General features: G+C 55.3%; 1 protein-coding gene across 2 annotated transcripts in view; it reads right to left on the bottom strand.

Annotated features, from left to right (window-relative positions):
• DLG3 (discs large MAGUK scaffold protein 3) overlaps positions 1 to 25,673 on the bottom strand; it is a 71,523-nt gene that overhangs the window by 43,189 nt on the left and 2,661 nt on the right. For both annotated transcript variants that reach the window (XM_062006352.1, XM_062006351.1), the window contains exons 3-4: positions 18,700 to 18,848; positions 17,047 to 17,202 (exon numbers count right to left, since the gene is read on the bottom strand). In XM_062006352.1, the coding sequence (XP_061862336.1) occupies positions 17,047 to 17,202; positions 18,700 to 18,848 (305 nt within the window). The remainder of the gene's footprint in view (positions 1 to 17,046; positions 17,203 to 18,699; positions 18,849 to 25,673) is intronic.

Below are 25,673 nucleotides of genomic sequence, written 5' to 3' on the forward strand. Positions count from 1 at the left end.
ATTCCCCAACACACAGGAGGAACCATAACAAGTAAAGTTTGTGTGTGGATGAACATCGCCTTTGGTGAAACACTCTCTGTTGAAGACAGGCAGGGAGGACCTGTGCCCTTCTTCCAACTGCCTGGCCATGAAATGCCTCTGCCAGGCAAGGCCACGTGAGCCCAGCGTGCTGTGGGCACTTATAGGTGGTCAAGGACTCATTGTGATGCTGCTCTAACCCTCCTCTGCATCCTCCTGATCCCCTAAGAGGGAGAGAGGGGCTGAAGGAAGTGGGGAGACAGCAGGACATATCCCCAGCCATGAGAGGAGGTGCCCATGTCCCAGCTACCCCAAATCACAGAATCACAGAATGGTAGGGGTTAGAAGGGATCTCTAAACATCAACTAATGCAATCCCCTGCTAAAGCAGGTCCACCTATATAGGTCACAAATGCACATGAAAACACTGGTGAGACCCTTGGGAGCCTCACTGGGGGCCCTGCTCTGGGCATCGTGCCCAGTACCAGGGACTAAGCCACAGGGCTGCACCTTGCCCATGGGAGGGGAAAGGTGGCGACTGCTGCCAGACCCTTGGCACAGGGAGCAGCCGGGAGAAGGGGCTCAGGCATGGTCAGGGCAGCTCAGCTCCTCTCCTCAGAGCCCGTGGGTGTCACTGTGCAGAGGAGAGGAGGGGGTTGAGAGCTCTGTTCCTCCAGTGCTGTGCATCAAGGATGCTTCCCTGGATCGTGCTGCCATTCCTCCCCCAAAGCCAAGAGTCCTCTCATCTCACTCTGGCAGCAGAGGACTCGTCTCTCACCAGCGAGTGAGAGGGGACAAGGAGGGCACAGGGCCAGCTGGGGAGACAGCAAGGGGAACAAAGGAGGACAGCAATGACAGCAAGCAGGGCCTAATGAATAGGGGACATAGATAAGCGAGAAGAAATGAAAGGGATCTCAGAGGGGACAAGAAAAGCAAAGCAGAAAGAAATGAGAAACCCAGAGCTCAGAGATTTCCTCCCTCCCTCCGGTCAGGATTAGGGGTTCTCAGTTACTGGCATTGTCTGAGCAAGCTAATTTGTGTCCTAGAGAAAGGGAGAGGCAGAAGGAGAGCACTGACAGGGCAGCAGAGGCGGGAGGAGGTGCGGGGTGACGCTGGGACTGTGCCATGTGTCGGGCAGCACGTGTGGGCACATCCCACCCGGCGCAGAGCCACGCACAGGGTCTGCGAGTATACATGATGTCAGAGAACATCCACCACCATCTGCAGCCCTGAGCACGCTGTCCATGGCAGAGCAGCCTCCTCTGCTTGCATGAGGAAGCCAGGGCCGGAATGAAGGCTAAATGAGAGGTGGTGAAGCTCCCTGGGAGGTGAGCTGTTCCCTGCTTTCCCAGGGAAGGCTGCTGGCCCACACACTCCTTCCCACTGCAGCCGCATGAAGTGCTTCCAGGGACAGCGAGCTCATTTAAAGGCACAGCCCCCCCAAAAATGGCAGTGCTGCCTCTAGCTGAGGCTCTCGAGGCCGTGGGGGCTGCCTCCTCAGCTCCTGAGGAAGAGATCAGCATCACATCGGCAACACCCAGACAAATCTATCCAGAGTTCAACATCTCCCAGCCTCTTAGAGCCAAATCCACCTGCGTGGGCACAAGCCTTGCCCAGCTCTTGCTATTTTACCACCTTTTGTCCCTCTGGCCCAAGACTGGACTGGGAGGAACATGGACTCCTGATGGCTCAGGCACTTGGCACCCTCGGATCAGGAGGGGAACACTGCTGAGGTATCTGCTGCAAAGCTTTACTGTTGCATACACTTGCTACACACCAGGGAGCAATCCTGCCTGCTCTGACACAGGCAGAGCACACGCCACACACGTCATATTGCACATGCAGACCCCGCCATGCTCACGTAGCCTCTCACACCGGCATCCTCTGTCGCTCGCAATGCTGCGAGGAGCTTTTGATTTCATTTTTCATCTTCACAAAACCTAAGGCTGAGTAGAGATTCCCAAGTGGACTTTCAGAGCAGCCCAAGCCCTGAGGTTCTGTGGCAGCACCACAAAGAGACAATGATTTCTACTCCACCATTGCAAAAACGTGAAAGGCTCCCCTGGCCAGCCTGCCATGGCAGCAATGCAGCTGGCATCGCTTCCTTCCCAGCCTGCTTGCAATCATCTTACCATGAACCCTGGGCCAGACCTTTCATACAAGCAGGAGAGGAAAGGAGGGAGCAGACATGCTCCAATTCCCTGCTGCTACCCAGCTCCCCACGCTTGCTGCTCTGGACGGGGGAAAGGAAAGAGGTAGCAATGAGAAGATGGAAGAATGCTTGCCAAAAATCAGCAGGCAAGAGAGAGAGAGATGAGGGTGATTTTGATGCAAAGAGTGGCAGAGAGACAGAAAACAGGACCAGGCTGATAGGAAGGTGGCTGGGGTTTTGGGTGCTTTCTGTAAACATCATCTGAGCACATCAGCTTTGAATCTAATTATTTCAACCAGAGCTACAAGCTGAGACAGTAATGAAGGAAAAACAGGGGAAAGGAAAAAGAGGGTTGTGTTTTCCAAGGGGAGAGGAGGCGAGAATTCCCATTGATTCTCCTGTGTCTGCCTGCTACAGTGTCTTGAAATAATAATTAGAATGATCAATAAGAAATCATGTGAGGTTTAAAGGTAATGAATGAAAGAGGCAGGAGAAGCAAATTGAAATGCCTTTCTCTAAAGCAGGGTAAATTGTTTTTCAGGCAGGGTCTAGCCTCCATTTTAATGCCTTGCAAACAGATCCAACCATTTTCTAAGCTGGCTTGTGGGTTCAAAACAAGACTGGTCTCTCCATTTAGGGGAGAATGAGAGGCACAGCCTGAGAATGGGTCCTGGAGGAGAACACTAATAAAACGAATGTGTGTGGGAAGAAATGGAGGCAGTGAAATGGGGCAGAATGCACAGAGCACGCCAGCGACCAGAGCAGGGTTACGTAATAATCTCGGGGAGCAGGGACGTAGCAGCAGAGCGAAGAAACCACAACTCGATGGAGACCGGGTGCCAGGTGGGGAGCGCTGGCAGCGGCCCCGCGATCGCAGCGGGCTGCCCGGCGGGCTGCGCGCCCCACGCCCGCGGAGCGCAGCGTGCTGGCACGGCTGCCCTGGGCACTGCCGGGGCTTCGGACAGCGGCTCCCTAAGAGGCACAGACCTCGGGTGGGGTCTCCGAAAAACACCGCTCCCGATGCGGTCCAGCCATCCCGGGGAGGCTGCTCCAAAGCAGAGCTCCTGCGCTGGGCAGAGCCTCGGCGGGCGGCTCGAGCGAGCGACGGCAATGCCGACCTGAGCGACACGACGATGACGGCCGCTCGCAGCCCCGCCGGCACCCGCCCCAGCAGCCCGCGAGCCCCCGGGGCCGACGCTGCACCCCGTCCGCACCGCCCCGGGTTAACTCCATCCGCTGCCCACCCCGTCCCGCACCGGGGAGCCGCTGCCCGGGGCTGGCCCGTACCTGCTCGTACCAGTCGCGGCTCGAACACGTGCACTCGGGCCACCAGCCCGGGCCGCTCCCGTTCACCTTGGGCGCGCTCTTCCCCGGCGGCGGCGGCGGCGGCTTCAGCGCGGCGGGGTCGCGGGCGGGGGGCCCCAGCTTGGCCTTGCCGCGGGCGGCGGGCGCGGCCCCCCCGGGCGCGGGCAGCGTCTGGGAGCCGTACCCGCCGTAGCCGTACTGCTCGTGCTGCCACTCGCCGTAGGAGGGGGGCTCCATGCGCCGCAGGGCCGCCATCCGCGTCACCTCGTAGCACTCGGGGCACTTGCAGCAGTGGTGGTGCTTGTGCATCGCTGCCCTCACACCATAGAGCCGGCAGGGAGGGAAGGGGAGGGGAGAGAAGGAGGGAGGGAAGGAGGGAGGCGGCGCGGAGGGAGGGAGGGAGGGATGCTCAGGGGGCGGCAGTGGCCCGCGCCCCGCGCAAGGCGCGCCCGCCGCCTCCGCGCCCGCCCGGCGCCCCCAGCCCCGCGGGCGGCACCAGGAGGAAGCGGGGGGTGGGGGGGGGGTTAGGTGGGCGGGGGTTACAGCGCGGTGATCTCCGCGGGGACCCGCCGGGGCCGCTGCCGGGTGGGGGCGCGGGGCAACGGCTCAGCCCGGTTCGCCTCGGCTCGGCCCTGATCGGTTCGGCTCGGCTCAGCGCGCGGCACCTGCGGCGGCGCGAGGCGCGCCCCGCCCCGCCCCCCGGCACCCGGCGGCCAATCGGCGCCCGCGGAGCCTCCGCGCCCCGCCCCGCCCCGGCGCTGAGCGCGAGGCTGGGGCAGCGCCCGGCGCGGGGTCGGAACCGGCCGCGGGCCCGGAGCGGCGGCTGCCCGCGCCGCAGCCTCCCGCTCCGCAGCCTCCCGCGCCGCCGGTTTCCCGAAGGAACGGCACTCGTCCGCTGAGCGGCCGCCCGCATCACCTGCGGCTGCCCTCGCTCTGTCCCCGGACGCCCCGGGCGGCTCCGCTGCAGCTCGGTCCCCGCAGCCCAGCGCGGCGGCGGGCAGCCCCGACAGCTTTGTGGTTGCCACCGAGAGGGCTTCGCTTCGCACAGCTGTGGTTCGCCCTGGAGCATGGAATCATTTTTCCCGACCTGCGCCTTGGTTACCAGAGCGCAGCGGCATCTCTGCCGCTTCCCACACCGGCTCTCACCGGCTTTGCTCCAGCGCAGCCCATGGGAACGGTGCCATTGCCCGTAGAGCCACGGGTGCGTTGAGGGAGTGGAGACCCCAAAGGCCTTTGCTGCACCTTCCACCTCCTGCCGTCACGGCATGGTAAAAGCTGAGCAGCAGTGCCCGCTGGCACAGTGGCACAAGGGCACTGCTCTCTCAGGTAGCTCCTCACCTCTGGCACAGAAGTGCCACAGTGGAAGAAGCTCTGAAGAGAGTAATGCAGACACATTAACCTAAAGGTTAAAAACTACATTGATAAGTTAGAATCTGAACTTGACCTCCTAATGCTTAAGGGCTATAATAAACAATAGAGGGGCTGAAGAAATGGTACATAAATATGTAGAAGAGCAATGAAAGGTACACAATAGGGCTTCCACAGCTCACAGGTAAAGGCATGAGATGCAAGTAAGAAGCTGCTGCAAGCTGAGCAATGAGATGTGGTTCAACACCCCCGTTCAGACTCTGAGATCTGCAGGTTCATACCAGCCTCATGCAGCAAACGCAATACAGTCTCATTCATAAGCTGGGCTGTGGGAGCACCTGACAGACAGTAGAATTTTGGACCTCTCACTGCAAGAAAGACATTGAGGTGCTGGAACATATCCAAAGACAGGCAACAAAGCTGAGGAAGGGTCTGGAAAACCTTCTGAGGAGTGGCTGACGGAGCTGGGGATGTTTAGACTGGAGGAGAGGAGGCTGAGGGGAGATATCATGCTCTACAACCACCTGAAAGGAGGTTGTAGCAATGTGAGGTTCAGTCTCTTCTCCCAAGTAATGAATGACAGGACAAGAGGGAACAGCCTCAAGTTGCACGAGGGAAGGTTTAGATTGGAGATGAGGAAGAACTTTTTCCCTCAGAGGGTTGTCAGCCCCTGTCCCAGGCTGCCCAGGGAGGTGGAGGAGTCCCCAGTCCCGGAGATACTTAAAAGCCGTGTAGCTGAGGTGCTGAGTGCCACAGGTCCTGGGCTTGGCAGTGTCCAAGCACAGCACTGCTGCTGAGCCCTTGGAAACAGCTCTGTGGGTGATCTGCTGCCAGGGGCTTTCACTGACAAATAGTGATGGGACCTGGGTGAACTGACCCAGAGACACAGCAAGAGGAAGCCAAGAGCTGCACATAAGAAAGTGCAGAGAAGAAACTGCAGAGCTCAGTGCCGGGGGATACTGCAGCCCCTAAAGAGCTCACTGCTGCAAGGAAGGACTGGATTCCTGCATGAAAAGCCAGCTTGTTCAGTTATTTTAATCAATGAAAAACTGTATGTGTGTGCATGGAAGGAAAGCATGCAGTGTTGGCATTAACAGAGAACTTTACAATTCAAATTGACAAATTAGGATAATTTCCACATCTTCTACCACTCCTTGTGCCATCTCCCAGAGCACATGGTGCTGGCCCTGAAGTGGGATGCTGGGCTGATGTGCCCCATGCTCTGGGGAGATGCTGTACCTCCTCAACAGCCAGCGTGAAGCAGGGGACTGGGGGATGGCATCTCTGTGGAGAGGGCATCTTACAGCAGTGAGGACAGAGATGGGAACAAGGGGAGGGACTGGGCCAGAAATGAAGCTGAGGTAGGGGACTGCTGCACCAAAGCAGAGCAATAAGCCTTGTAGAAACAGGCAGGTGGCCAGTGTCTCACGCACGAGAGCAAAAGGACATGAAGTCCATCTTGGCTATCCACCGTCTCCCACCCTGTGGCACCTCTGAGTCACTTCATCAACGAGATGTGTCCAGAACCTGCAACACAACCATAACTAATTACTGCTCCAGCCCAGCTGCAAATGTCCCTCCCATGGCAGTTCCCACCCTGAGAAGGCACGGTTTGGCTGCAGGGGTCATGCAGTGGGCAGAGCCCCACTGGCCACTCAGTGAGGCCCTCTCCATTACTATGAGCCTCCACCAAAGCCATGTTTGGGCCAAGGTCAGGCAGGAGACCCGTGTCTGGAAGAGCACATCAGGGAAAGGCACACGTGGAGTTTTTAACCCTGACTGCTCACACTTGCCCTGGTCCAGACATTTCTCCTCCTTTCACTCAGTCCTGTGGCAAGGGCAGACAGTGACATGAGTGTTCACTTAGGGGGAAGTGCAAAGGCAAAGGATAAGTGGTGTTAGGGAAAAAAACTTTAATAAGGAGCTGAGTGATCAACTGAGAGAAATTTGATTTCCCACCCTGCACCATGACAGACTGGAGTGCATCCTCCACAAGGAAAGTCTCTGGTTCTCTCCCTGCTCAATCTCTGGCAGCCCCATAGATGGGGCAGCCATACATGTAGCGGGCATCCCCATGTGTGAAGCACCCTCACTGCCAGCCTTGTAGTGCCAGCATTGCTGCCTCTACCCCACTCCACTTGCTAGCTCACAAACTCACGGATAGCTCCACAATGTAACACCTTACCCTGCTTCCTCCAGCTTTCTTATCTGCTAGTGCCTCATCAGCATCTGCAAATGGAGGGGCCTTGAGCCTCAGCCACTGCAGTTCTAATGGACCCATCCCTACCTGCTTGCAGCTTCCCTCCTGAAAACCCACATGTCCCGTCTTAGCTGCCACAAGAGCTCCTTAGTTCCTGCTCATTTGTAGTGAACTGCATGTGCTGCCTGCCAGCCCCAATGAAAAGGAAATAAAAAATCCCTGCCTGCTGCTGCCTGCTTGCAACACTGCCCAGCAGTGCCTGGGGCTCAGGGCATGTGCTCAAGCTCCAGTGGAGGTCAGGGTGCTGGGCAGGGGTGCCTGCACTCAGCACACTGCAGCTTCAGTGGGGAGCAGCGTTTTAGCTACCGGGAGTGGCACTGCCAGAGCCTCAACAGCATGGGCACTGCACTGGGGTGTCCAGACTTGGGTATGGCAGTGCAGGTGCAGTGCCCAGCACCTTCATGCAGCTCTGGGCACCTTGTTCTAGTGAAGTGGGCATTGAGCAGGGCTAAAGGAGCTGGGACCTGAGTTGCCAGCAGGTGCCTTCATGGAGAGAAGCAATTCAAGGAAGCCAAGAGCTCTCTCTTCCTCTGCTCTCTTCCTACCCGAAGCCTGCAGTCATATTGAAATTCAGCTCTGGCAGATGCTCTTTTCACAGGTGATAATTTCAGCAAAGTGCCAAGAAGTCCCCAGAGATGGTGCTGTTTACACGGCAGGAAGGTGGCAGGGAGCTAGGCTTTACCTAGTGTTGCCAGCCTTTCAGCCCCTGTTGTCATTTCCTCTCTCACCCTTCGGGAAGAGAAAGGCAAGTGTGAGGGACCAGGAGCTAGGGGGTTGTCACACTTACAGCCTTTCTAGGAGCAGAACATGGAGCAAGCTGAAGGCAGGCAGCTCCTTGCAGAGACAACAGTCACACGACTGCTGTCAGGCTGCACCTTGCCTTTAGCCTGAGCAGGAGCTGGGTCCTGCCAGGGGAACCGAAGGCACGTGTTAGCTCTGAGCCTGGGAGGAGATGGGGAAGGCATCATCTTTGTAATGCTGGGAGAGGAGGTGGGGGACATTTTTGCATAGAGGAGGTACCTTTTCTGACTGCAATCACCTGCAAAAAGCTACCCAATGTCCAAAGCACAGAGGAGGTAGAGGGGTCTGCAGCCATCCAGGTGGAAACAGAGGACTGGAAGGTAAATGCATGGTGGGGGAGAACACAACAGGGAGTTGAGCAGCAAAGAGAGGAACCAACCAAACCTAGCTGGTTCAACTTGGCCTAGTCCACAAGTCAGATCCTTAGCACAACCACAGACCCCCACCCATCAGGAATTTGCTGTGTCTGGGGCCTGTCAAAGGAAAGCTGCCCAGGTGCTCTGCAGAGCAGGCTGCAGGGCTGGCAGGGAAGCAGGGCCCGTGAGTGCCAGAGGGGTTGCGCAGCCGTGGGTGAGCGGGAAGGGGCAGGATAAGGAACATCTCACACCGAGACTCTTCCTCCCTGTCACTGGCAGCGATTCACGGCAGCAAACTCGCAGCTGGGATAATAATAACCAGCACACCAAGGGACTCATAGCTCACAGCGCTCTCAGGGCAGCTGCCAAAGAAATGATTCTCCTCCAGGGCAAACCCATCTTCATTCTATTAATGATCGCTGATCCGTTGCCCAGTGCCGCTACGCAGTTCCCGTACCCGGGCTTGTGGCAGACAACGGTGTGAGGGTCTTCAATAAACACCACTGGCTGCTTTCTGCCATTGAAATGATGGCCAACTAAATGTCTGCCGTGGCTGCCCACGTGGGGAAGAGCAGCTCCCTGCAGCAAAGCCCAGGCTCCCTCCCTGCAAAGGATAGCCTGCAGGCTCTATGGATTCCCTGACAGCCACACAACGCCCACATCAGCAGGCATAAAGGCTCCTGCCTGGTGCTGGAGCCCTTGAAGCAAGGGCTGTCTGTGGGCTGCTGTCCTGAGGCACCTCCCTGGGTGCAGGCAAAGTGAGGTATTTCAAAGTCTCATGTCTGTAAGAGAATCAGTTGATTTTTTCGGGGGTTCTGTACCTTAATCTTCAGCTGGTTGTGCCTAGCGTGACCTCACCACACATTCTGTTTCCTTGCATGTAGTCCCAAACTGTTTACATACTCAGCAGCAGCCAAACACACTCCACTGGTGCTGTTGTACAAGGCTGTCAGAAATCTCCTGGCTGGCCTTGTCTATGCTAATGTGACCTTGGGGCCACAAAGCCCCATGAGGTGGCTCTCAGAGGCTTCCCAACAGAGGCCATTCCTGAAAGAACCAGACTCCTCCTCAGAGTGGGTCAATATGTGGCTCTGAAAGCCCCGGAAGGCCCCAGCACTGCTCTGCTCAGATGTGCTGCCCTGAGCAGCACAGACTTGCCCAAGCAACCTTTCCTCACACCTAGGACCTTGGGATGTCCTTTTCCTCGATTATTCCCACCCTGCACGAGAGACGAGAAGGGGAGCTCTGTGTGTCCACACTTTCTCGCTTTCACCTGGCCAGCCCTGCTCCAGCCTGCCCCTTCCAGACCCAGCAAAGCCCATTCAGCAGCTCCCCCAGCGCCCCGCTCACTGGATACCGATGCCCGGTCCGGGCTGTGCCGTGCCGTCCCGGGACACGCTTTCCGGCGTGGGAACCTGCGCAAGCCTCGGGGTGCTGCCGAGAGCCGCGGGCTCCGGCTGCGGACGGCCCTGTCCCCCGCCCCCGCGCCGCGGCCGCTTTAAGGGCGACGCGCTGCCGCGGAATTTGTGAATGGCTGTCCCCGCCCCCCGCCCGCGCGCCAGCCGCTCGGCCAATCAGCGCGCGGGACCAGGGCCGCGCCCGCCTCACGCGCCTCTCTTAAAGGAGCAATGTCGCCACTCTCCCGCCCCCTCTGCCGCCTGCGCGCCGGGGGGACACCCGACCGGTTCGGAAGCCCTGAGGTGACCTTCAAACCGTCTCCCATCGGTGGGGAGAGGAGGTGTACCCGACTCGCACACGTGTCCCTCGGGAGTGAACACACCAGCAGCATAAGCTCTGGGTGACAGATGATGTCGAGGGACGACTTGCTGCTTCGCTCCCCTCAGCTTCAGGGCTTGTTTTGGACATGGGATGGTCGAATCACAGGGAGTTGGCACCCACACGCCTGGGTGGGCTGAGTTTCGCCGCGAAAGAAGCCAGTCCATGAGCTTGTCCACTGAGCCACAGTGCAGCGAGAGCAGGGAGCTGTGAGAGAGCTTTCATCATCATGCTTCCATTCTGAACCAGAGCAGTAACACGGGAGTGCTCCACAGCAGCAGAGCCCCAAAGAGATTTAGAAGCCAGACCACCCTGTGAGATTCAGCCATGCAAAGACTGCACAGAGGGGAAATGGCTGTGCACTATGTCCAGGGAGAGTGGGAATGAAAGGAAGGGCCAGCCCAGGTCTCCCCCTCACAAGCCATGCCCCCTCACTTGCTCTGCCACAGCTCCTCCTGCAGTCTGCTGTAGCCTGGGCTGTGAAATGTTCTGCTCTAAAAATACCCCTTAAGAGGTGGAGGAGACAGCCTGGCAGGACATTGCCATGTTTCCTGGACATGCACAGGTGGGAAGCTGGTGGTGGGGCTGAGGACAGGAGGCCAGCCAGGCTTGATGCTCCCCATGCCAGCGCTTTGGGCACAGACACTTGTGCCTGAGCGGTGCCAGCCCTGAGAGCTATCTAGGCCACAGGCTGCAGGAGGCCTTTGCCTGAGTCTCAGTACTTGGAATAATATTTAGGTGCCATGCCAGTGAGGCTCCTGCAAGGTGCTTTGTCCCTGCAGGCTGCAGGGCACGAGGTTGTTTTGAAACGTGCACTGCTGCAGTCACACGTGGTCTAACCCCCAGAGCAGGCAGAGCAAAGCAAGAGGAAGCAGCACACAGGGGAGAGCAGCTTTCAAAGGGGTCACACTCAGAGTCATAGGAGGAAAAACTCCCGAACTTGCACTCATCCACTGTTCTTCTTCCCCTGCAATTCTCCTACCACCTACCAATGCCAAGGATAATGGATCTCTCAGCGTAGCTTGATACTGATCCTCCAAATCCTAAAGACTAAAAACCTTCCTGAGCAGCTATCGTGGCTGCTCTATTTATAACAGTGCTGGTATTGCCTCTGTCACCAGAATCCTGATTTCCGTCCAGCCTGATGCCATTAAGATGCAGCGATGTTCCCCCAGCTCTAGCGCTCCAGATAGAAAGCAGCTGGCCTGCCAGGCTCTGCCTTCAAGCTTGGTTTGTTCCTCTAAAAAATTGTGAAGAGAGAGGGTTTGTTTTTCAGAAATGCACCCAGGAGATTTGTCCTCAGCCTCCCGAGATGCTGGGCACTGTGCAGGAATGGAGGCTGGGGTGGCACATCCTGTGCTGTGGGAACAGAGGCTCTGTGCTTTGAGAGCCCCTCTCTGCTTTGTGTTACAAGAGGTGGGATCCAACACTTCACTTTGGTTGTATCAGGAGTGTGTCCAGTCACCCAGCAAGGCAAAGAAGGAAAGGAGGGAGCTGGGTACTGCTGTGGGGACCCTGCACCAAGGCTGGCTCATTTTGGAAACTTGATGGGCAAAGCAGACAGAGACCCAGTAGGGATAGTGCAGCAGCTCATGGAGCTCCTGGCAGAGGCACTGATGGGGTTGGCTGCTGTTCACTTCTTGGCCTGTGAGTGGCCTCAGTTCTTGCTTCCAGAACTCTGCATGAAACCCATCAGGGTGAACCTCAGTGTGTGTTGTCCGAGTAGCTCTGCTCCCCTGGGGACTGGTAGATGGGCACTAGATGGAAGCAAATGAAGCTGGAGCGTGAATCTGGAGGGAGGGTGGATGGACTCCAGGCACTTCTGGATGATTCTGGAGCGTGGCTAACTGTGGGACGCTCCTCAGATCCTCCTCCTCACTGTCACCTCTCCACTGCTGCACAGGGAGCACTGTGCACATTCACACTGTCACAACATAACGACCCTATGTCCAGCAAGGCTTTCCTACACTGCTCAGCCAGAAAAGCCTTTGGATCTGCCAAGGATCTTCTTTTTTGCTGCTTGTTTTAGAAGGAAAGTCCCCAAATAGAGTAGGAACAGGTGGCCATGCACAAGACTTTGGTTTAACAGCCTGGTGACTTCTTCATCCTTTGCTGAAGCTGTATACTGAGCTGGAAGAACTGAGGTCTAAGCATCTCCTTTGTTTATCTCCACATTTGGGATAGCAGGAGCCTCTAGTAAAGCTGAGGCCATTCAACTCCAAAACGTCCACTGAAGTGACAGCTCTCACTAACACAGCCCACGCTGACCCTGCTCTGAGCAGCAGGATCCCTGGGACACAGACAGGATGCCCAGCTGTGCAGGGCTGAAGGGTGGTTCAGTCTGAGCACGTCACTGCAAACAGATGCCCTCTTGGCTTCATGGATGTGAAAGCCAAAGCTCTGTCTGCAGTGTCGAAACATGAAACTGCTGGAGAGCATCTGAATGCAGAGCCCTGAAACGACCTCCAGGCACAGGGCAGCTCAAGTGATACCAGGGAAGCAGCTGGGGCCTCTGGGCTGTGGGTTGCTGCCTTTCTTCTCTGCTTCTACTAAAACTAAACATGCTTTCAAAGGTGCACGGGGATACAGTGCAGAAGGAGGTCCCTCTGGGAGCTGGTTGCTCCTCTGCTTCCATTGCTTGAGTCTTAGCTATTTCCAAGGATTTGGGGGTCACAGGGCTGAAGCTGCCAGGCTGGAGCTGAGGTAAAGCAGTGGCCAGTCTGGCCTGCAGTGACAGCTTCATCTGCCCTCCCTGACAGGCACAGATAGACAGACACTGGATGGTAGGGACAGCAGGGCACATGAAACCATGCAGCAAACAGCTACTTGGTGCTTTCCTCTCACACCTTGCAGAGAAAGTGAGGAGTGATCGGGCTGCAACCAGGGCAGCGGGGAGCTGGCAGTGGCATTTCTGCAGCTGCAGCGCCTGCACACGCTGGCCTCATCCTGACCTGCTGCAGGTGCCCAGAGCTGGTTCTGCCAGGAGAAGGTGCAGAGCACGCAAATGCCCTTCTCTGCACCAAACACACATCAAGAAAGAGGAAAATGCACTTGAGAGAAGGATGTGGGATGCAGACAGGCGGTCTCCACACTGGTGGCTCAACCTGCCTTTCTCTGCCAAATCCCCCAGGGAGCTCCACGAACCTTTTTGGCACTTGAGCTGCGGGTTACAGGTGTAGATGGATGCATCTTCCTCAGTGGCAGGTGTAGCAGGGAGGGGTCCTAACACCCTGCCAGGGCATCTCTGCAGAGCCCGGCTGTGTCCTCACTGGGATGCAGGGAGGGAAGGGGACAGTTTTGGCCATAGCCCAGCAGGGCTAAAGCACAGCCTGATGCACCCCACACACCCAGCCAGCGGGGTTTCCTCTGCATGGGTGATTTTGGAGCACACACGGAATGTCTGTCTTCTGCAGGAACCTCGCTCGCTCTTTCCATCACGTTAAGACCTGTTGTTGCTCTGTGTCAGCTGCTGGGCCAAGCAAGGGCAGAACCGTGCCCCTGGCTTCGGGCGGTGGAGCACAGAAGCCCTCGGCCGGCCGGAGAGAGGGATGGCCGGAGGGATGGAGGAGTGGCCGGAGGGAGTGATGGGCGGAGGGACGGAGGAGGGATGGCCAGAGGGACGGAGGGGTGGCCGGAGGGAGCGATGGGCAGGCAGGCGCTCGGGAGGGGCGGCATGGCCCTGGCGCAATGACAGCGATGAAGTCAGAGCGGCTGCAGAGCCGTGCTGGGAGGCGGGAGAGGGTGGCAGGGGAAGAGCTGTGCTTTCCTCACAGGCGCAGAGTTTCTGCTCATCAGCGGCATTGTTGTGCTTTCATTTATCTTTACAGCTGGCTGCTCCGCAGGATGGGAACGGCGTTTGCTGAGAGGCAGCCTCCTGCCAGGCTGCGGGCTCAGCCGGGCGGCACTGGTCGCTGTAGCATCCTCGTTGGTCTTCGTGCTGCAGCTCTGCTAAGGCAACCATGCGGTTCAGGGAAAGGTTGAAATGGAGGATTTGGCAAATAAAACCTCACAAACCCCAGAGCTCTGGCAGGATTGTGCCTCTGAGTGCCTCGACAGGGCGTTTCAGCTACCCGAGTCCCTTCGCTCTTGCTCTTTTGGAGGCTGAACATCCACTTTTCCATGGAGGGATGGTTTCAGCCCACTAATCCTTGCCATCAGGAAGCACTGTTGCTGCTCTGTTTACTGGTCCCGCTTCCTTTGCAGCAGCCATTTGCAGACTGCAGGGCTACTCAGAGTGCACACACGTCCTTGCCAGCAGACAGAAAATTTCCTGTTCCTGGAAGCATTTGTGCTGAGAGGCAATTTATTTCTCATGCATCTTCCTGGCTGGAGCAGGTTATGGTGGCTTTTGCTCAGCTATCACTGCTGGGGAGAGCTGCAATCAGGGGAGAGGACAAAGCCAGGAGAACAGAAAACTTATTTACATTGATGGATGCAGCAAGAGACTTGCACTTACTTCAGGCACGACAAGCCAGTCCATCATCTTGTCTTTTGTGGCAGGGTGTCCACTTCTTCCTGGGCTGATAGCACCAGGGGGGCAGCTGCTCTGCCCTGCAGCTGATGCCCTCCTGCCCCAGCGTTACATATCACCTATTGCAAAAGCTTCTCTGGTTTTTCCAAGTGCCATTGGCCGTCTCAAGTGGTTTGGGTTTTGGTTTTTGGGTTTTTTCCCTGATACCTACTTTGAAAATGCCACAGCAAAATGCATTCACTGAAAGATGGGGAGCCACAAGTCAACACGGAGGCAGAAGCTGGGTTTGTAGGTGTATCCCAGTGCTGAAGTTGTCCTGCACGCTGCAGATGGTGAGAACCAACATGGGAGGTGATGCTGGGCAGGAGCTGAGCTGTGCTCAGGGTCTTGGTGCAGGACTGAGGGATGTGAAGCAAGGCCGGTGCAGTGGCTCATTGGCACAGCCTGCCCCCAGGCATGGACAATCCTGTGTCATGGTCTGAATTGCTGACAGGGGGGATTGCTGGAAATACTCCCCCTGCACCAGGACAAGGCCCACGTTCAGTGATGAAGGTGACATCTCGGGGAAGAGCCTCATGGCCTTCTCAAAGGCCCTTGTATCCCAGCACAGGGACTGCTGCAGAGGAGCAGTGCTTGAGCCTGCAGCTCTCCTGCTTGGTCCCAGTTTCCAGGAAAGCTGTTGGGTCTCTTCAGAAGCTGAGTTTCAGGCAGGACTATGGGCATGGCAGAGCTCAACGCTGAACACTACCATCCTGGTGGCTTTTGTCTTCTGAGTCCCTGCTCTGCTTGTGTCCAGGCTGTTGAAATGGCCATCCTCTGTGATCAAAGAGGCTGCAGATGAGCACAGCCCTCCTAGGGACTTGTCCTGCCCATCTGGGTCCCCACCACCCCTTTCCTCTTGGGGCAGCGACCCCCTGCCCTGGGCTGGTGGCTGCAGCCCCTGCAGATGAGTGACCCTGAAAGAAGCAGCGCCCAGCACCGAGCACTGCCTCCTGACCCATACCAACACAGCCCAGGAAAGGAGGAAGCTCCAAATAAGAAAGCTTCAGAAAAGAATGACAGGAATTATTTCAGGGCTGGAACAACCTGCCTCACACTGAGCGAGTGAAGAAGCCAATCTGTTTGGTTTATCTAAGGAAAGTTAAGAGGGAACTTAGGCGCATCTATAAATACCTACATGTTGGGAACATTTCTGATTGCCGCCATCCTTTATCATAGCAAACAAAAGCAGCAGAATTTCCTGGGGCTGGGAGCTAAAGTAAGAGAAATCCAGGCTAACAGCAGAGTGCAGATTTTTAATGGGAAGGATAAGTAACTATCAGGCCAGCCAGACTAAGGACAGAGCAGATTCCCCATCGCTTGAAGTCTTAAAACCAAAGCTAGGTGCCCGCAGCCAAAGGAGACATTGCAACTCAGCCAAACATTTGAAGCTGGATGCAAAAGCTACTGCACTCCTGGGACAGTTAGAGAAATCTCTTAAAATCTGACTATTCCCAACTGATGAGGCTCACCCCTCGTGGGCTGTGCTGTGTGACTCCTCCATCTGCGGTCACGGTTCCCTCTCAGTGGTGAAAAGAGACCAGCAGCCAAGCTCATCCTCCTGTCACGTTCAGAAAGCCACCATCCTGCCCTTCCAAACTGGTAAAGACTTAGAGAATGTTTGAAAACACAGAAAGCAGTGAGAAGAAAAGAAGAAATTAAACAGTAAGGGGGGGAAAAAAAATGGGGCATTACCCATTTTATTGCAGTCCAGGATAAGAAGGGAGACATTGAAAAAGGAGAGAAAAGCAGCAGTGCAATTTTCGTATGTAAAGAGTTTCAGAAGAAGGTTTTGACTTTGCAAACAAGCATTGGTTCAAACTATGCCAAGGAAAACAACATTTTCATATCATTTTAAGTCTGTAGTGAGTTCCATTCATCCTGGCCACTTCATCCCTCCCAAAAAGTGCATTTTGCCCTTCACTTGTCCCTAAAGATCCCCTCAAATGAGGAGCCCAAGCGATGCCCTCGCGCCAGGAGGAAGCTGAGATTTACGATGCACATCCAAGTAAATGGCGTTTCCAAGTAAATAAGACAGCAGAGAAATGCTCCCGGAAAGCTGAGGAATGGACCTGCCATTTAAGAGCTCAGAGGGAAAAAAAAATAGGCAAATCTGCAACGTGGGAGTGTGCCAGTGCTGGGGGTGTGAGGGACAGGGCTGGGAGGATTTCCAGCTCCACGCAGCCTCTTTATTTCTGCACCACATCCACCTTCCCCTGGAGCCCTGAAGGCTGACACTGGGGCAGTGGTAAATGCTAAAGCAAGGGGATGGTTTTGGTGTCCCACAGCCCCTGGCTCAGGTGACTGCAATATTTCCCAGCCTGAGCATCCCCAGGACAGGCACGAGGAAACGCTGGCAGCCTCAGGGCAGGAAAAGGCCTCCCTCCCGGCACCGTCCCCGCGGTGCCATGGGCACACAGCCCTGTGCCGTCCATCCCTCAGGGCCCGCCGCTGGCTGGGCTGGCAGGGTGGGCCGTGGCACGGGGTGCACGGAGGCTCACCTGGGGCAGGGTGCTGTGGGAGCCCAGCACCAGGCTGCAGACGCTGGCCGGTGCTGCCGTCCTCCGCGCCGTCACCCTCACGAGCCGCGGCGGTGTCCCCGGCGTGCCGTCCCCAGCCCCTGCGGGCAGGCCCCGCGCGCCCTCCTGGGATGGATCCTGAAATGAGATGGGGGTACGTGTGGGTAGGGCAGGCTGGCTGCTTCCAGGCACACCCCTCTGCTTCTGGAGGGGCCAAAATGGGCTTTCCCATGAGCAAGGGGCTCACGCAGCCTTCAGTGAGCATCCCACCTCTGGTGACAGACCATCCCGGCCCAGGCCCTGTGGCAGTGAGGTCACTGCAGGCGATGGTGGAAGGCTGCAGGCAGCGCAGCAGTGGCAGCTCCCTGTTGCACTTCGTTTCAGTGACACAAGATGCCTCTAACACAGTTTATTTTGAGAAAAGAGGAGGAATTTGATGGCATTGATGGGCTTGGGCTGCGTTTGGTGCAGTGAAGCCCCGAGACTAGCTGCTTTGCTCATCTCCCCTGTACACAGGGCATTGCAAGCAGAGCAGGACTGCCCCTCACTTCAGCTGCACCAGGCCCACAGCTGCTTCCCCACTTGTTTCTACATTGATTTTACAGGAGATCCCAAAAGCCAAAGTGGGATGTCACTGGCCACAGTATAACATCACTACAAATTCATTCATAAACACAGACTAGATCTTCAGGTTCACCTTTATCTAGAGGGACTGTCAATAGGAAAGTAGTTGAGAAAAAATGGGAGTAAAACGGTTCCTGAGTCAGAGGGACACAGGTATCTCCTGCACTGGTTGTGGGCAGTTTTGTGGCCCCTGTTCTTAATCATCAGACTCCTTTAAAGTATTCCTCCTTAGGAGACATTGTTCAGCTCTCCTGTCACCATGTGCTGTTCGATTTTAGTGTCCCTACAGATATATGACAGGAAGCCAATTCAGTCCATGAGGGAGAAATATGATGTTTATACAATAGGATTATTTCACTGACAGGAGGAATCCCTGACTTTTTGCATTTCTGCATGAATGTTCCTGTATCCCCAGTTCAGGAAGACCCCATAGCATCCCTTGGAAGGGCACCAGGCAGTCAGAGGGGAATACAAAAAGGGCCTTCAAAGGCAATTTTATTTACCTTAGTGCCTGAGACAACTGAGACCCTACTGTTCAACCCCCACCCCTACACCTGGTGCAGTGTCTTTTAAAAGGCTGTTGAAAATTAAAGAGAATGCAAATAAGAGAGACAGAAGTTATCTGAGAGCTGGAAAAAAAAATCCTGAAAAGAGAAACTAAAAAGCTTCAACCTACTTCAGTTATCAAAAGCAGCCTGTGAGGTGGCTTAGATCAGAAAGCCAAAACGCCTCTGTGGGAGACAGCGTCGGATGGAGCAACTAATCCAGTTGCAACAGCAGAGCCAGGAACTAGAGCTGGATCTGAAGCCATTTGCATGAGGAGTAATTCAATTAACATTTGTGAACCTGAGAAGTTGCCTTGTTAATAAGACACCCTACAACAGAGGAGGTGTGGAACCCTCCCGAGAGTGAGCTGGCTGGGCTGCAGTGCCTCCTGTGCCCCTTGCCTTCCCCTCGGTGCAGGAGTGTGCAGGGTCTGGCCCCACAGCATCATGCCAGGACACCTCTTACCTCAGGTAGGTTTTGGGGCTCCTCAGATGTGACTGTGGAGCTGGACTCGCTGGCCCCACGTTGCTGTCTGGCTGTGCCACGATGTGTGTCTAGGCTGGGAGGCTGCAGGGGTGCAGAGCGCAGTGTGAAGTCATAGAATTCATGGATATCTGCAAAACAGCAGGAGAAACCTTCACAGAAGCAGGCAAGGCAGCCCAGGATACTCCCAGGATACTGTGTGGGGTGCAGCATCTGGGCCCAACTGCTCTGCCCCCCGAGCATCAGTCTGAGTTCTTGGTGAAAGGTTGGCACCTGGGTGATAGGCTGTGAGAGGGCTCTGCCAGCTGCCCACCCTTGCCACGCTGCCCACCAACATCTCTTCTGCAAGGCAAGAGGTGCAGTGGAGTGCCTCAGCACACAGTGCCCTATGGCTCTGGCAGGCATGGGCACTGCCACGGAGCAATGACCATGTGCCTCATGGGGACAAACTGTGCTCAGCAACCTTATCACTCTCTACAGCTACCCAAAAGGAGTAGCTGTCAGCCTCTTCTCCCTAGTAATAAGCAATAGAACAAGAGGAAATGGCCTCAAGTTGCACCAGGGGAGGTTTGGGCTGGATCTGAGGAGGAATTTCTTTCCTGACAGGGTTGTCAGGCATTGGAAGGGGCTGCCCAGGGAGGTGCTGGAGTCACCATCCCTGGAGGGGTTTCAGACACGGGTGGATATTGCACTGAGGGAAATGGTCTAGTGGTTGACAGGGCTGGGACAAAGGCTGCACTCCATGAGTTTGAAACAATTCTATGATTCTATAATAATCAGAAACCCACCCCATCCCACTCTCCTCCAGGCTGCCCAGCTCCATGTGTGGTCCCATGTCCCTTCTGCTCTGAGAAGCCTCCTGCAGCAGGCAGCCCCTCACTGCTTCCCAGTACCCTTGGCACACAGAGGGACTCTTTTCTCACAGGAACAAGCAGAGAGGGCACAGAGCACCAGGAGAGCAGGCTCATTGTGAACAGGCACTAAAACTCATGGCTGCCGATGTGCTATCTCAGTTCCTTCCCTGATAAATTCCCTCCTCCCACCTGGCATGATGCTACCTGTGCAGTGCCACAAGCAGGTGCCAAGTATCCTCACTCTGGGCTCCAAGGACCCCAGTCTGCTGCTGTAAATCATAGCAGCTCCAGAGAGAGAGGAGAATGGGGTGTCCAGCTCTCGCTGCTCCAGACAGTTATGAAGTGACAGCAGGACATGGTGGCAACTGTTACCTGGTTGGAGCTTCAGAGGGGCTGTAGGAGCACAGGACCTCTCCTACCTCTGCCAGGAGCGTTTTACCCTTTCCTGCTCACAAATGGAGGATTGTAGGGAGCAGCAGAGCTGCAGTGGGCTTTGCTCCTCTCTAACGAAGCCTCTACTGTCGCATGCTCAGGCAGCTGCTGGCCCCCAGCTGCTCAGCTCCAGATCCAGCACCTCTGTAGGAGTGACAGAAGCCAATCCACCTATTGCAGAACTGTGTGATTTTCAGAAAGGGAACTACATCAGAAGTGAGGAGCTTTTTATGAAGAAACTGAAAGGGGTAACAAAGAGGGAAAACCATTTGTGGGAAGCACTGAGCATATTTAGAGAGACTTCACCGGGACATCAGAGCAAACTCACAGTGCCTGGCTGGAGAATACTGTAAAGGCAAAAAGGGAGGAAAGCAAGGCTGGGCTGCTGGGGAAGCAAGGCTATTAAAAACAAGAGGACATTCACCTAAACAGCTGAAACTACATCCAAATGAGAAAACCAGAAAGGATGGCAAATGCTGCCAGGTTAAAGGTAAAACTCCAAAAGGTCGGGCAAGAGGGTACGGTAAACGCCTTAGGCATAACAAAGCAATAAATCCCTTCAAGCACCTCGGAAACAGGAAGCCTGACAGAGTTGGCTGGGCCAGAAAGTCATGGCAGCATAAATAAGCACTGAGAGTGGGGAAAGCCGCAGCAGGAACCTGAGCTCATTTTTCTGCAGCTGTGCTGGCTGCAGTGGAGGCTGGAGAGCCCCTCTCTGTAAAGGGCTCAGCTCCAGGGGCTGTAGCTGTTCCCCTGGCGCTCCCTGGGTGTCCTCAGAAAGATTTCCAAAGGAAGGCAGGTAAGTGCTGGGCAGTGTAAGCAGGGATATGCAGAGCACTGCCCAAAGCTGTTTCCCAGGGAGGCTTTCACAAAGCTGGATTGCACCCCCACATGCAAGTCCCCATTCTCTCCCTATGCTTAGCCACAGGCCTACACACTACAGAAGCACAGTCATGCTATAGATGGGAAGGGGAGCAGCCTGATACCCATCATCCAGCTGCTGGGCGCTCCCTGGTGACCTCCTGGCCATAAGGAAAAATCTGTTGTAAATCTTGGTTGCTAGCAGGATGGCTTTGTGCCTCAAGGGAGCCCAGCCAGGCTCTATGGCTGCTCAAGTCCAGAGAACACTGTGCCACTGCCTGGCATCGATGCTGCTCCTGGAGCTGCTGCTTCACACTGCACCATTGCCAGACCCCATCCTGTACTCCAGGAGAAATGGGGCAGCTGGCAATGACAGGAGGAGTGGGAGTCCCAAGATCCACCCACTGCACCTGGGGCAACCCCTTCACAGCCCTCTGGTGCCAAGCACACTGCTGGCAACCCCCAAAACCCTCCCAAAGCAGATGTGAGGTGGTGGCAAGGAGTCGTCACACAGACAGACAAACGGGACTTTGTTTTCATGCAAAAACATCTCTCCCTCTGGTTATAAAAATAGTAATTGCGTAAGGGGATAGCAAGGGCTCCTTGGATTACGTGGCTGAGTGGATTACATTTGGAATGCACAAAACTTTGCAAAAATGAAAACAGGATTTGAAGAGTCCCATGGTGAGGGTGCACCACTGCTCACACCCCCGTTTGTCACCCGTCTGCTGCAGGAACAGCCTTGGGCAGCCAAGCTGGCAAGGTGCCTGTGGAGCGGGAAGCTTGGCCTCCAAAGCAGCTGCTCTGCACCTCTGAAACCCTCACCCCATTGGAAATGATTGCCAGGGGATGGAATCGTTGCTGGCACTAGGGATTTGAGGAGTTTTGGGATCAGGGGATGGGGTTTAGGCAGTGAAGGGTGCAGCCATGCAACGAGTACATTTGAGAACATATGTGCAGGTGGCATTAAAGACAATTTAAACATATGCTCTTTCCCTTCATTTCTTGTGAGCATCACAAGTTGCACACATCTGCCTCACCTGTACACTTTAAGAGCAGTACTACCTGAAAAGCCTCACTAAGAGGATGTTGTGATAGCAAAGATGATGCTGCATGTTCTGCTTTACAGCTCAATTGCTGTTTGATTTGCTCTGGATCTAATAAGAAAGAGTAACTACAAGATTTACAGAGATTAGAATTTGTCTAACAATTTCCTCCTGGAGTCAAAATAGCAAATAAATGTGACTAAATATTTCTATAGCACCAGCATCTGAGGGGTAATGCAGCCCCCTTGTGCCAGTCGGCATTAGCACTTCCAGAAAATGCCATTCCTGCCCCAGTGTGTGCAGTGTCAGAAGCAATGGCACCACAGCTTTACCCCAGCAGAAACTCCAGCCTTGTAGCAGCCTCTCAGCCACATCCCCGCTCCCGCAGGGAGAACTCACACCTACGGCTGCCACGGCACAGCTTTCAAGCAAGCTGTGAGTTTCCATCCTTGGCTATGAGCTACTTTGCAAGAGGAGGAGCCCTCTGGGCTGGGAATCCTCCAGTTCTCTAGCCTGCCTCCTGCAGCTACCCAGTGAAGCCCTATCCCAGCCCTATCCCCAGCAGTGCTGCTGGTGAGTTGAGCTCCCAGCTGGACTTTGCATCGAGTGACCTCTCCTTGTGCCTCCACAGCGGCAGGGCTTTCCTGGAGGAACTTTTTTGGGATAAAAGGAGCCACAGGAACTGCTGAGAGGGTGACAGAACCTCATTGGGGTCTGCACCAGCCACTGCTCGGGCATAGGAGAGGAGCTGAGCCCTGGAGGGCTTTAGGGAGGAGTGCTGCCCTTTGGCTGCTGGCAGCCAGGGTGGCCGGGCGCACACAGACCCTGCCTGTTCCGCGGCTTCACCCGCTGCAAAGGGCACAACGGCCCCTTTCAGCTCTGGGAAGGAAAGGTCAGGGAGCTGCTTATATGTGTGAGTCTCATCCTCTCCAGTGGCACGAGGGCCAAGCATCTCTCTGAAGGTTCCAGGGAGCAGAGAGGAAGAAGGATTGTGATTGCCCGAGCCCAGCTGCCGCGTCCCCGAGCCCAGGCTCCGGAGGGAGCGTCCTTTCACCGGGCTGTTTCCCTGCAAGTCACGCGCTTGGCTCCACAGCCTCAGACGCAGGGAGAGGGGCCAGGAGGAGGGAGCCAGCACAGCCTGTTTTCCCTCCGAGCAGCCAAGGAATTTCTTTTGTGCAGAGCAGAGGCTGGTGCATTCCAGCACAGAGCAGCTCCCGCATCGCTGCGCTGCGCCCAGGCAGCCGCCACAGCACTCAGGCCAGGAGCGGGCCTGGCAGGGTCAGCGTGCCCTAGGGCACGGGCAGCTCCTGGGAGAGGGAGTCTGGCACAGTGGTCACAGGGATTTAAGGGGCTGTGCTGTGCTCAAGAGGAATCTGGCAGAAAACGGTGCATGTGCAAAGTGACACTGGGCATGTTCACGGTGATAGATACATCCAGCCCTGGATACCACACAGACTTCATCTGAGCATCCCAGAAGATCCTCGCTTGGAGCTGGGTGAACTGAGGCTTCCACAAAACATCTCATTGTTAAAAACCCCCCAAACATATGGAAAGCCATATCCCTAGCATTTTTCATGTAGACCAGCTTGGAAAAACTCCATGACATCTGGTACTTCTGGTAGCTCTACTGTGGTATAATTCATTTTGGTGTTCAAACTCAAGCCAGCCAAGACATGTCTTAGGAGAGGGTTACCCCTAAGAGCATGTGATCTAGGATAAGGATGTACCATGCTCATGCATTTTTTTTCCCCAGGGGTTGGAAAAAAACAGGCTCATGCTGCTGAAAGGCTGCAGGATGGATTGCTACAGGCTGAAACCCCTCTAGAGCCAGAAGCATCTGGCCTGGCATGGGGCAGGGAAATGGGAGCCTCTGTATGGAGAGCCGTGCCCATGGCTCTCCTGCAAATCCTCCTCCCTCGGATAAGCTCCGACCCAGCTTCACAGCTCCCAGTAAACTTAAGACAAGAACATCACAGCCCACTGGGAAAAGGGGGGTGTGTGAAAAGCAAATAACTCTACCATCCTTCCAAAGCCTTCACGTGCTCCAGCAGCTCTGGACCGTGGACACCAAAGGAGCTGCGTGAGGGCAGAGCGAGCACCCAGCCAGGCACAGAACCACACATGTGTGTCCATGCAGGGACTGAGGAATTCACAGGAGGGGGCGGAAGTAATTAATGCAAATTCCTCCTTAGGTAAACACATCTAGAGAAAGCTTACTCTGGCACGGGGAACTAATATCCTGTTCAACCAGTTGAAAAGGTCACCAGCAATCAGGCGACACTCCCCTGTGGCAGCACTGACAAGAGGACAGGACAACAGGACAGGAGAACAGGACAGGACAAGACAGGAGAACAGGACAGGACAGCAGGACAGGCAGGGAGCAGGGAAGCCTGGGCAGGGAGTGAGGAAGAATCCCATGCACATCCCAGCTACAGCCTCTCCACACCACTTCTGCACTGATATGAACAGCCCTGGGCTTTGGGAAAGCTGTTTTGCTGCCTTCACACAGCCCTGGGGAGGGCTGGAGAAGCATAGAAAAGCAGTCAGGGGTGTTGGGCTTGTGTCAGGTTTGCCAAGGTTACCACAGCCCTGCTGGGGACTGCTGTCTCCAGCATGGGGCTAACCGTGGCTTAGGGACCATTTTGAGAGTGGGCTGTATAAATGAAGAGGCAAGAAAGGAGATGCACGCTGGTCCCTTTGGCATGGGTGCCCACTGCCCTGGGGAGCTCTCCTGAGCTATAAGTCTGCTGCCAATAGCACAGATGTCCCAGTACAAGCCCTGCACAAAGACATGCTGGGGCTGAAGGCTTCCAGGTGATGCTCCAACAGCAAGAGCAAGGAAAAGAGAGAATAAAATAGCTCAGGATGCACCACTCATCTCATGATTGTATTCAATTTTCAATGAATAACCTGAAGCACACAGAAGCTGCTGGCAACTCGGGGCTTTGTGGGCACAGAAATAGGTCTCTGGCTGCAGAGGTGCAAAGAAAAGGTGAGAGCTGCCAAGAAAGGAGAGTGACAGTGAGAGGGAGTTCCAGAGCTGAGACAACCTTGGGTCAAAACACATTGGGAATGAGGCACAGAGCTCGGAACTCAGCACCCCAGGGCCCAGGTCATCTGGAGTGCAGAGCTTCTGGGGTGTTTTCCTGTCCTTCCCAGCATGGAAACTTGGCTACAGCCACAGCTGTGTGTGCTTCCCTGAGGCCCACAGCGGGACTTAAGGTGAGGAGGAGAGCAGGAGCTTCAGCTCCTCTTGGCACACTGCAGCTTCTGCAAACGATTCTCTGGGAATCCAAAATTAGTGCCCTAAGTGAACCCACACAGCCAGGATCTGGTCTGCTCTGGCAGGAAACAGAGCTGAGCAACTTCAGAGTCCAAAACCATTGAATTCTGTTTCTCTAAAAGAAAAAAAACCCCTACTTTGCAAAGAAAGTGCATTTTCAAATGACATTGTTCAGTGAGATAGCCTTGTGTCTCACACAGAGAAGCTGTGTGGTCCAGTGAGACTCCAGTTGTGTTTGTCTAAAATCACATGGAGAACTTCACACTGCACTCAAAATGGCATTTTCTCGTCCCCAGCCCCAAGATGAGCCTCGCTGTCAAGCCTGTTTCCTTGTGTGAAATGGAACCCCTTGCAGAGAATGTTACTCACAAGTGCTTGTGGTTCTAAGCATAAGAGAGGCCGGGATACCAAAAAAGGAGCAAGATACGTGTGGATTCTATCTTAAAAGACAGAAAAAACTTGTTTCCCTTCAGGTCAGCA

This window comes from Colius striatus, chromosome 13 (genome assembly GCF_028858725.1).
Source record: "Colius striatus isolate bColStr4 chromosome 13, bColStr4.1.hap1, whole genome shotgun sequence".
Classification (NCBI taxonomy): Eukaryota; Metazoa; Chordata; class Aves; order Coliiformes; family Coliidae; genus Colius; species Colius striatus.